Source organism: Phymastichus coffea, unplaced genomic scaffold (assembly GCF_024137745.1).
Source record: "Phymastichus coffea isolate CEN01 unplaced genomic scaffold, Cenicafe_Pcof_1.1 PCOF00031, whole genome shotgun sequence".
Classification (NCBI taxonomy): domain Eukaryota; kingdom Metazoa; phylum Arthropoda; class Insecta; order Hymenoptera; family Eulophidae; genus Phymastichus; species Phymastichus coffea.
The window spans coordinates 1056109-1068663 of record NW_026706842.1 but is presented as its reverse complement, the minus strand read 5'-3'; the positions used below and the strand labels follow the sequence as shown (position 1 = coordinate 1068663).

Here is a 12555-nt window from a genome sequence, read left to right as displayed (position 1 = left end):
GTTAAAAACGCACTATATACTCGAGACAAGAGGAGCTCCGGTGAAATCAATGAGTATATATATACGCGCGCAAGAAAAATATAAGTAACGCGTAGCTGCTCTCGCGCGCGGGCAAACCGTAAATGGCGTAACTTTGAACTCTCATTTTCAGTCTTTTTCCCCCAAGATCGTCATTCATCAAGCCTGTTTTTGTTTTCCAGCAAGCTCGCAACGCGCGTCGCTAATTCACCGAGGCGATCTCCGTCAGGCGAGACGCTCCGTCACCAAACTGATCTTCCTCGCTCGTAGCTTTTTGCGAACGACGCGGATCGTCGGCGGTGCATCTCGCTTCGCGGTGACAGCGCGGATTTCTCTCTGTATTCTTACTGCATTCTCAATACTTTCCAGCTGATTTTGTTTTGTGTACTTAAAAAAAAAGTCACTTGTATTTAATAGCACGAATTTTCTTTAAGAATGTATTCTTCGCGCACGCCATGCAATTCCATAATATGCTAGTCCATTAAACATAAAATCACAATGAATATTATTAATATTACATTGAAAATTTGTGAAATTCTCAGTATAATGAAGGTGAGTCATCGGTGACTCACATGGAACAATAAATACTTTACGTAAGAAACGAGGGATTTCCATTTAATTGAAGCCTAATCAATAGGCTTATTAAATATGTAGGCGAGATTATTATTATTCGAGCAAAAGTTAACTTTCACGTGTTCGTCGTATTTGGACACGTATCGTCATCGGGGCTAAAATTACCGACATGAAGTGCCTTTCGCAAAGGAATCTCGAGATAGCAGGCAATTATCCTCGCATGAGCGCGATATTTGCGCTGTGGTAGCGATATTTGCTTCCTCGAATGATGTCGGATTACAGCTCAAGCACTCGTGCGATAAACTGCATAAGAATTTCGTGCACGCATCCTCTTCCTTCCTCTGCAGGCGACTTTGCGCGTCCTTATAAGCACTCGCTCGCTTTATACTTTCGGGCGGCGTCGAGTTTTGGTCACGAGGCGCTGGATCGACGTAACCGTGTTTTCCTCTCAAATCCATGGCTCGAAACTCGGCGAGCAGTCGCGACAACATGAGATTGAGCGGTTGGAGTTCGTAATCAATCTGCAAGAGAGACTCTACCCCCCTGCAGCGCTGAAACGGTCTTCGCGACGTGACTCTGCGCACTTGCAGTTCGCCTTGACTTCGCTCCATCGCCGAGCGGGCTTTAGTCATCAATGAGCCGGAATCCAAGTGACGAAGGCCCGCCGCTTTCGAGAACAGCTTGTCACTCGTGACCTGAGCCAGATTTTCTATTATCTTGTGCCTCGTCTCGCTCAATGTCGAACAAGCGTCTTCCTTTTCTTTCAGTTGCAGGCTCGCTGTTTCTTCATCTGGGTAATCGCACGAATACTCGACGCTGCCTGCTCCTTCATCCGCTACTTCCTTCTCGCTTATCGCATCCATGGCATCTTCAATGTTCATGTCCGCGATAGAACCATAAGGAGAGTCGGATGCATCCGTTGCTGGGAAAAACTCGGTACGCAAAGTAGTCGCTGAATTTCGGGCGCCTAATTCCGACGAGCCTCCCTCTTCGTCTTGCTGCTGTTGCCGTTGCTCTTGCAGATGCATGTCGTTTATGAAGTCGGAGATAATTTTACTCTGCTGGTTGAGACAAGTATCACTTTTAACAGTCACCGGGTATTGTTCTGCTTCCAGTGGCGCCACAAGGTATTCTCTTGGGTCAGTCAAACAAGAAACCGATTGGCTAGATAACAAACTCGATGACCATCGAAGGTGCGTTGAACTTTTTGAAATTTCAGCCTTATCCAAAACTTGCGGACTAATAGGCAGCTCGTCGGACGTCTCGTAATCGGCATCGGAAGTCGAAAGGGCAGTCATCAATGTGGAAGATGCTAGACTCATTTCTGAGGCGCTAAACTTAGTCCTTGTAGATCCAAAGCAACTCATTTTGATATTTCACGCTTGACAAATTTTGCAAATAAATTGTAAAATTTAACTTGAATTTGGATCAATATGATGATTTGTTGACAAGTTACGTAAGGTTATATGTGATATAGATGAAGTATAAGCACGTTTTAAAGAGTTCTCCCTGAATGCTGCTGATTATCAATTAACAAGTAACAAATTAGTTGCATCGTACATTTTTACAAGATCTGTACGTAACATTAATCTTATTCCCGCACTTATATGTACTCTTTTCTATAAGCTAAATCTTTTTAAATATATGTAGTCAGAAAATAAAAGAGATTCTTGCAGAAACATATATTTTTATTATCTATAAGAAAATCCATTTTATTGAAGCCATTAATAAGTACAACAATCTGTTGTTTTTCCTGGAAGTTTATTTTTTAAGTATGATTATAAAATTAAATCTGAAATTTCAAAAAACTCCGACATTGAAACGCGTTTACCGGAAAGGTTTCTTCCTTATCGATTTGGTACCTATGTATACAGATATATATACAGTCTATTTTGGTCAAATCTCTTAAATAATATGCCCCTCTTTTAATACCAACAGCTTATGATTTAGAGTTAGCGTAATATTGCTAAATAAAAACTAAGATCAAATGTTTTTGAAAAAAAAAAATGAATTTATTAAAAAAATAAAACCTTTAAGATGTTATTCAATTAATCTATAAAATCTTTTATTGAAATGCTGTTTTCGAAAAAGAGGGTAATGCGCTGATTAAATTTCAATATCTTTGTTTTTGTTAACAAAAATTTGTTTTCTTTCGAAAGTATTTAATCTCAACTTGCATTTAATAAAGTTGTTATAACTATAATGCTTAGATTAGAAAGCTATTTATGTTTTAAACGAGTCATACATTATCAGTGATTGAAAGAAAATATCCTATGACTATGGAAATTTTTAACAATATAGAATGAATGGACACGACTTCTTATCTACTTCTATAAATGAAAAGAGATCCTAAATTTAAAGATAATACAAATCCACAGATGTGACTTCTTAGCTAGCCTCGAAACTCGTAAAATTTATTTACTTCTTTGAAATGTATTTCATATAATGTGTATTTTATATTTATATATAAATCATATATTTATCAAATTTATCAGAAAATGGTTTATAACGAGTTTCTGACTCTTATTCCGTGTTACAATATATTTGCTATAAACATGCACAATAGTATAACATTTTTCATCACAATTATTTGTCAGTGTAGGACTTCATGTCATATAATAAATAAATATATTTTAAGTTAATCTTCAATTTCTTGTTATCGCCATTTAAGATGAATTTTTCAATTATACTAGTGATAAATATTTTTTTATTTAATATTTAATTGTCGATATATGCATCAAGACCACGTGTATTTAGAAAATTGGGACAATCGTTCCATTCCAAAATTAATAGCTGCTGTAATTTGTGTAAAAAATTATTTGTATTCATTTGTAATAATTGAAGAAATAAATGTTTTACAGTGATTTATTTTAACACTATGATGAAATTGTTTCCAATTTTATCATAGGAATTTAAATTATAACAATCGTAATTAATGGCCAGACTCCAATTTATTCTATATTTAATACATATAATAAGAAATTTTACTTCAAATAATATTAACAAAATTATAGGAAACTTCATAATTGGTTATCAAGCCAATACGTAGTAAAAATAAATAAGCCTAATTGTCTTCAAGAATATTGCTCCAAACTAGTTTTGGTCGTTACATTTTGTACTTCATCAGCGAAAATAGATTACGTTAGAGATTGGAAAGCCTCCTAATCTTTGATGACGAAGAATGAATCCTAAATAAAGTGATTCCAAAGAAAATGGGAATCCCGCGTAAAAGCTGCCACCTAGTGAGAATTCCAAGATGTACATTGTACATACACACGATTCAAATTCGCTCGATCGCACAGGAATTAAAATCCACGAAAAATTTCTGTCGTCAATTTCGTATTAAAAGAGCCAATATAACATATGTCAAACCACTTTTCGCAACTCATATATATAATAATAAATCAGAGGGGTTATATTTTCCTTGTTCACAAGAGATATGTTGTGTCCTCTTCCGTTTCTTTTTAAAAATAAGTATGAACACATAAGAAAGAACCTAGAAATCAGTGAAAATTCCTCAAACGTTGCAAGCTAAATATGAAAAAAAAAACTGAAAAAAAGAGTGTTAATACTGGCTGTGCAGAGACTCAGGAGCGCTAGCCTACACATACAATCGTACACGTGTCTTCTTCGATTCTGTTTCTGGCGCTTGCGTGAAATTGAGTCAGAATATATAACGTCAGCTCGTACTCGCAAGACACAAGCGCCTGCAAGCGGAACGGAGACAGAGATTAATACAGCGGAACGACTAAAGTAAGAGCGAGAGAGAAGGAGAGGAGCAGCCAAGGCGCATATATACCGTATACATACAGCGCACACATACAAGGCCAGAGTCGGAGCGCGACACACCGCCGAATCAGAGAGCACATATCAGCAGTCTATCAGTAGCAGAAGTAGTAAAATATCATCGTCAGTCGCGTGTCCGGGACGAAGGGTTGCAGTCGCTCGCGTATATTTATTATTGTATATATACACGTACACACACATACACGCACACACACACACACATATATACATTTATATATAAAATAAAAAAGTAACGGTGGAGCTACGTGCTGTTCGTTTAGTTTTTTTTGCACGTTAGCTGTCTCTGTCGCTCCCTTTACTCTGCTGTGAGTGAGTAGACAGCCGCTTGTTGGCGCTCTCAGTTGTGGCTTTGGCCTCTGTGTGTGTGGTTTTATACGCGAAAAAGCGCGGAGGACATCTTGAATCGCGTAGTGGAACGACGTTTTAGACGGCGGCCATCTTGCAATCCCTAATCAAAGATCTCCTCTCTTGTCTCTGTCTGTGTGCTCGGCGCAGCCAGCCCACTACGTGCGTCTCAAGCTTCTGCACCTGTGCTCCAGCCGAAGGGCTCAGTTGACCCTCAAACACAGCAGCCACACACGCCTCCGCTCAAATGGCTTTGAAACGGATCAACAAGGTACGTATCGCTTGCTTGCTGCTCGCGTGATCGTCCGCGCTAGCGAGAGAGCTTCCCTGCCCATACTTCTCGCACTCTCCTCGGCTCTCGCACACTCATGTACCTACTTATCACGCGGGTCGACTTGCTTTTCTTCCTTGTCGTTTACCTGCACCTCGTCCTCGTAGGCCAAGGCCTCTCGCTACATCCAAGGCTACGTCGCGTCCTGGAGCCCGACTTTCAATGCAGTCGATAAGCGGTCGTCGTTCGCTCCCTCGCTACGACGGCGATACGACTATTTCTCCCAATAAACAGCCCGGTCGCTATTTTGTCATTAACGTGCCTAGTCATCTACTGTTCCCGTCCTCCAGGTCGGACGATTCATCGCGCTCTCTCTTCTCTCTCTTTCTCTCTCTCGCTCGCTCGCTCGCTGACACCTTCACTACTCTTCTCCGGAGCAGCAGCGGTTACGATCACCGCGCCATCAAGGGTAGGAGAGGGAGTGAGCAATTTGGAGAAGCGCGCCGACTCCTGGTGCTGAAGCATCACCAAGGACACGCTGACTTTCTCACGTGATCAAGACTCCGGCAGCACTCGGGGTCGTTTGCACTCTCTTTTTCTGCCTCTGTGTCTCTTGGCTTTGCGCGAATTGCCGGAAGTAACGTAGAGAACCCGTGTATATCGCGGTGGGTCTCTCGCTCACTCTCACGAACGCCTATGCCTGTGTGTATATATAGATAGAACGCGTTCACGCGTACAACACCAAGCGAAAAAGCTATAGATAACTTCGAAATCGTTGCAATTCTCGTTATGCTAGGCCCGCATGAAGGCCTTTTCCAGGGCTTTTCAATGCCTCTACTGCCCATCACTCTGTAACTCTTACTAACTGTTCTAAAAGCAGCTATGCCATGTTGACTTCTAATTGTCAAACTTGATTGTGAATCACCCATACTTCTGCTTTCTTTTTTAATGATACACTTCACTGCATTTAGTATCACTGTCATCTATTCTATAACTTGTTTGCAATTGCCATATCACTCCAATACTTACTTACTAGCTCAGGTTCATATTAAACATTTTAATATCGAAAACTGATATGTTATGTTTACAGGAATTGCAAGATCTGGGGAGGGATCCACCTGCACAGTGTTCAGCCGGACCTGTTGGAGATGACTGTAAGTTTACATTTTACATATGCGATTATTCTCAAGATTGCTAGAGAGTCTACTTCAGATATTAATCAATATTTATATACGTGTTAGTGTACAACATAAATATTTTCGGTTCTTACACAAAACAAGAGGCCATTTTCTTACACACAATTAAAAAAGGTTCACTACCAACAAAATGGTTTACACGAGTCTGATGTTTATTTTTTTATTTTTTCAACAGATCTGGTAGAATTATAATTTAAATTTATTATACCAACTTCATGATTTTGAAACTTAGTAAAGGCATATTTAACATTTTTTATTCTAATAGCTAGATTCTATGCTGAAAAATATTTAATTAACAAGTAATTAATAAAACAACTCTATAGTTAATATTTGAACTACAGAATAAAATAAAGCATAAATTTAGGTATGAACATTTGCTCAAGGCAGAAATTCTCGATAATGATAATAAAACCTTAAATTGCATAATATGTAAGAATTTCAAAAGTTCATAACGGACTGCTTTTTTTTATTATTCTTTATATAAACTACTCAAAGAGAACAATACTGGCTTTGAATATGTAAGGTTATAAAATAGATAGGTACCTTTTTAATGAAATTGTTACAAATATTTAAGAACTATTTCTTTTATATTATAGTGTTTCACTGGCAGGCAACAATTATGGGTCCTGTAAGTATTTAGATGAAGTTTGGAAATGGGTATCTATTTTGATCTTTTCATGAATGAATTTCATTTGCAGCCTGACAGTCCTTACCAAGGAGGAGTATTTTTCCTAACAATACATTTTCCTACAGACTACCCATTCAAACCCCCAAAGGTGATTTGATAGTTCTTACACTCTTAGCAGACAATACAGAATAAGTCAAAGCTACAATTTTAATAAAATTAACAACATTTTTTTATTTTACAAATATTTTACTTATTACTGTTTCTATTTAGAAATTTTGTAATTTTTATTCTTGGCAATTTTTTAGGTTGCTTTCACAACCAGAATTTATCATCCTAATATCAACAGTAATGGAAGTATCTGCTTGGACATCTTAAGATCGCAATGGTCTCCAGCGCTTACTATTTCAAAAGGTAAATGATACTACCAGAGAATAAATTCAAGTTTGTTTTACTAACAAATTTTAATGTCACGATTACTCACTTTCCACAAACTTAATTTATTAATTGTAAACGGTCTAAACATTTTTTTAATTCCATTTTAGCTCAATATGATACTGATAAATAATGAAAAACGTATGTTCGTTTTTCAAGAAAATTTTAGAGTATCCAATAAAATAATTTATATTTTTAATCTGGAAAAATTATTGACTTTTGGTTCTGAAAGAATTTTTTATACAATTCTATATTTTCATAATTGGAAAAAATTATCCACAAAAAGAAAATATTTTACTGAAAATAAAACTTTGAAATAATTGTCTTTAATAATTTTAATTTTTAAAAACTGACCACAAATTAGTATAGACGTTTGATTTGAATGGTAGATTAAGATAGTTCGAGCGTCTTGGACCGCGTGTTGAAGGAGACTCAATAAAAAAAGATAAAACACCTGCTATAACAGCACTTCTGTAAGAAATTTTTTATTAATTTTGAGTTCATTAATCTTTATCTTAATTTTGTAATCAAATTTAGATCGTCGTGAAGAATCATATAAAAAATATTTATATAATTCTATTGCAGAATTTAGCGCTAGAACTACCTTAAAATAACATTTGAAGAAAGATGGTGTGTTCAGAAGTTGATGAAAATATAAATAAATCATGATTCCATGAAATGATGTTATGAGTGACTATATTATTAGACAGAACGTAACATAGTGTATTGATATTTCTTTCAGTGTTATTATCAATATGCTCTCTGCTGTGCGATCCAAATCCAGACGATCCTCTAGTACCAGAGATAGCCAGGATATACAAAACTGACAGAGAGAAGTACAATGAATTGGCACGCGAGTGGACGCGCAAGTATGCCATGTGATGCGCCAATACACATAAATCTCAACATCTGTACGCCACCATCAACAAGTCCCAGCCTAAATGCCATTTATCAATCAGCACCGATTCAACCTAGCTATGGCTCGTCGGTTCTCTAAATATATAATAATCAACATCATGTCGTCTGAATGAGACTTGCAGACTCCGCAGGATATCCCAGGCCAGCTGTAACCATTTCTTAGTAAGAACTTCTCTTCTCCCTGGATACCTTGCGAATTTCCAAGTCGGTGCCACACAATGGCTTATGAAAGGCGATTTACTAAGGATCGTGGATAAGGTGGTTCATCCCGCAAATTATCAATACAAAATAAGCATGAGAGTAAATTTGAAATCACTGGATCGAAGAAGCTACTAAAATAGACAGGAACGAGAGACAACAAAACAAACAAACTCATTGTTCGCTTTGATTTTCGCAGTAATTAACAACAATTTAATTATAGAAAAAGTAATAAAAAACAATATAGGCGAGTGAAAGTAGGATTTGTATTTGAATTAATAGTCTAATTTCTATCGCAGTACTTATAACGCTGTAATATCTTTGCATATAAGTCTACTTTCTCAATGAAAAAAAACAGTAAAAGCGTTATACGCAAACGTATTAGAGAATACGGAATATGAAACGACTATTGTTGTGCAAGGGAAATAACAACTCCGAAATGGCAGCGCACCGATTGTTAGTTTTAAAAGCAATGAGCGATCCACGCCCGTCCCTCGATACGATGCGATCATTTTTTTGTAAGACTGGGCTCTATATATATAAATACTTTTAAAAACGACACTTATCTTGTCTTTTCTTTCATCTTCAAACATGAACTTGTTCTAATCCTAATCGAGCTTTACTATTTTTTTTCTCATCAGATTGCTAACTGTTTCAAAAAGAAATTCTACTAATAACTTGGACGACGCATGCCTGTTTCGGTTGCTTGGTTTATTTGTTAATTTTTTTAGCACAAAAACGAATAATTAGTCCGACATATAATGAAAAAAATTGCTTGATTGTAAAATATTTTATTGATAGCGGTATTTTTCTAATCGCTGAATAATTAAATTGAATCGGTCGATCCATTATTGAGCGCTTGTGACTTAGAAAAAGCTCAAAGGATAAAATAAATCATTCGTATTACAAAATAATAGGAATTAAAATATTGTCAATGCTACTTGGAAAGAGGAAATATATACGATCTTTTATTTTACTGGAGTGCCTACGTACTCAAAAATCGTAATAAATTCTGTACGATTTGCTAAACCTCGAAGTTGACTATCATGAAAGAAAAAGAGAGGAAGGTCTTTGAAGAGGAACGTTTTCCCAAAGTCATAAAAAAACAAAGTCGCGTTTGTACTTGTAATTATAGTAAATCTCTTCGGAAGTATAATACTGTCATCGCCGTACTGCTAATACTACTGTATACGTCGCGTCACTACCTTTAGCGAAATTAAAATTTTTATTGTTGTCTATGGTTGATTTCAAAACCACTTTCATTTTAAAACTTTTGTTATCTATATATAACATCGCTTGCCGCCAATTTGTTTAATTTTTTCTACTTTATTTTTGATGAGTAAATTGTGTTGTAACTTATGTTAGACAATACTGATATGATCATAAATTAAGTTCACTTGAAAACTAATTTGCTCGTAGGACAAAAATCAGTTTACCGTAAGAGAGTTTGTTTTACAATTGTGTTGTAAAAGACGGCCAAAAACAAACCCAAGTAATCGTGCGTTATTGCAATTATACCTGTTTGATGCAAAGCTTTCGGTGACGAGAAACTTTGCACTATATGCTAGCGTCTGATACATACGTTGTGCGACATAAAACTCCTTTTTACCGTGAAATATTGTTACTTTAAATTATTGCGAATTACGTACGAAGATAATAAAGGAATGACGTTTTAATTTACCACTTAAAAATCGTGAAAATCAAACCAGTTTACAAATAAAAAACATTTTAAAAAAGTAATTATTTATTATCTTATAACAATAAAAAACGAGTTACATTAAGTACATAATTTGAGTAAATTTTTGATTTTTTTCCACCTGTTGTCAAAACGTGTGTTTTTGTCATTTAGTTTGATGAATTAAAAAATATTAAAAACAAGGGAAAACGAATATAAAGGGAAAACACGATGATGTCTTCGTGTATAAATATGATATTCAAGGCGCAATAATCCAAATTTTCAATAAAGTGTATCTTGTATACATTCAACCGTATAGTTCTTTGTATGAATAAAATTTATATAACTATAAAATTGCTGACTATGTGCTTTTGAAATAGATATATCGATTAAATTAAGATCAAGATACATTCGAAAAGTTTTATCAAAGTATGCGAGACCACTTGCGGTATTATTGTACTGTTTCGCCTCTTCATAGTGTTTATTAACTCGTGCCAAAAACAAACTAGCAAATTTAAGCGATCGCGAGGATTGGTATGAAGGCACATTTCAGTGCACATCTAAACAAAAATAACGCGCTCGTTTCGATGAAGTCTGACCCTGCTTATAGTTTCTAATTATAATGGGTAGAATATATTAATTGCGTCGTGATTGCCTCTAGCCTACACGTGCGTGACACAAATGATCGACAAGCTGACCTCGAACCTATGAGATTAGCCTGCCAAATTTGAATCTTTAATAAAAGCTCAAATGCATTCTAGTTATGTTTAGAGACTAAACCGCCAAAATATTACTTGTTACCAGAAATTTTGAGGTAAACACTATTTCGTTAGTTCCACTGTACTACTTGTTGTTTTTACATTTAATCAATCAAAAGCACGCCGTATGCATAATAACCTATGAACCGTTGGTACATAGTTTATAAAATGATTTTAATGTATATTTTTTATATTTGTATTTGTAAAGCTTTGTTGTACTGCAAGCTACCAAAATCAATTTTTTAAAGTAATGTTTAAACCAAGATATTAAAGGATAAAGAATAAACAATCAACAGGGATTCGGTGATATGAAATCAAAAAGCAACCCGTAGTTTTACTTCTATCGAGCGCGGAATAATCAAACTGACTTGATGTGAATATTCATTCGAGTGCAGATCGGTGTATATTTTAATTAATATGTAGGAGCAGCACATGAATTACAGAGAAATCCCGATTACATCATTTGCACGATTCCTTTGATATAATTGCCGATCTGCAACGTTGGTTGCGTTAGAAGGTGTTAATTGTAGATAGGCATATTTAAAGCCAAGTAATAGCGTGCGCTGCAATGAACAGTCCGGAAATTCTTCGCTAAGCTTACATTGTACTTTGTTGTACATGAACGTTGTTGAAAGTCAAGAGAATGAATGGTTTGTAAGTAATTAGAAAACAATGAAATATTTGTATCAGACCATTCTGATGATCACGCCGATATTTGTATAGGAAATTGTGATGTTTTGAAACAATTTTTAAAAGATGTCACGGAAATATAATCAATTGTAATTGATAAAAACAACTATTTTTTAATCACTTACATAGGAAACGAAATATTACGATAAAACTAATTTCTTATCTCAAAAATGTTTTCCTAAGTATACTTTTTGATAAGAAAATGTTTTCAAGATTTTTTTGCTATAAAATATTGCGTACGTAGTGTGAGAATATTGATGGCGATTTTCAATTTTCACTGTTTAAGTCACAATAATAATATTTGAATTGAACTATAAATGAATGTCGACATAAACCTTTAGATCAAAATAACGAATTGGATGTAGACCTAAAGTTCGAGTTTGATATTAAATTGATAACGTTATCGTTACTTTAGTATGAATTTGTTAGTGGCTGCATCAAGTTTGCTATTACAATTAAATAACTGAGTTACAATAAGACTCTCGATATAGTTGATGTTGCAACTTCATTCGAAGTCTGTACTTTTGAATATACTTATTGCTGTTCCAAAGAAATAAGTAAGTAAATATCATGTGTAAATCTAGAAACAATTGTAGCAATCAATGCACTATACATGAAATATACCGATTCTTTTCTACTGTGTTTCGTATAATTTTATCCGTTCGTAAATTACAGTATTTTTATAAGATTCGAAGTATATTTATTCATAAGCGCATGAATAAAAATATACTTGTAATTTTAAGAAATTACTGTGAATTTATTTTTATTTTACTGCATAATACCCTACTACAGAATTATCCCACGTGACCGTGCGTTAATGACAATAAAAACTTTGTTTATTGTTTGTAAGCGTTCATCATTCTTCTAAATATAATTTTCACCGGATTTATAAACACTAATACAGATTAAATTTAAGATACAAAGAATAACTATATTGGCTTCGCTCATTTATTATTTATTGTCTGCATTATGTTACACTTTTGATTTAAAAGCATTCCTTTCGTGGTGTATCTAACATATATCACATAATGCTTTCAATTAAACTG

The 12555-nt window shown here is 35.1% G+C and overlaps 1 protein-coding gene across 1 annotated transcript; it reads left to right on the top strand.

Moving 5' to 3' along the window:
* Positions 1–4398: 4398 nt before the first annotated feature.
* Positions 4399–9544, top strand: LOC131663125 (ubiquitin-conjugating enzyme E2-17 kDa). The gene is made up of 6 exons (XM_058933239.1): positions 4399–5014; positions 6105–6168; positions 6807–6838; positions 6909–6986; positions 7144–7249; positions 8013–9544. Exons 1-6 carry the CDS (start codon positions 4991–4993, stop codon positions 8150–8152), a joined length of 444 nt encoding a protein of 147 aa, XP_058789222.1. The 5' UTR covers positions 4399–4990; the 3' UTR covers positions 8153–9544.
* Positions 9545–12555: the final 3011 nt, after the last annotated feature.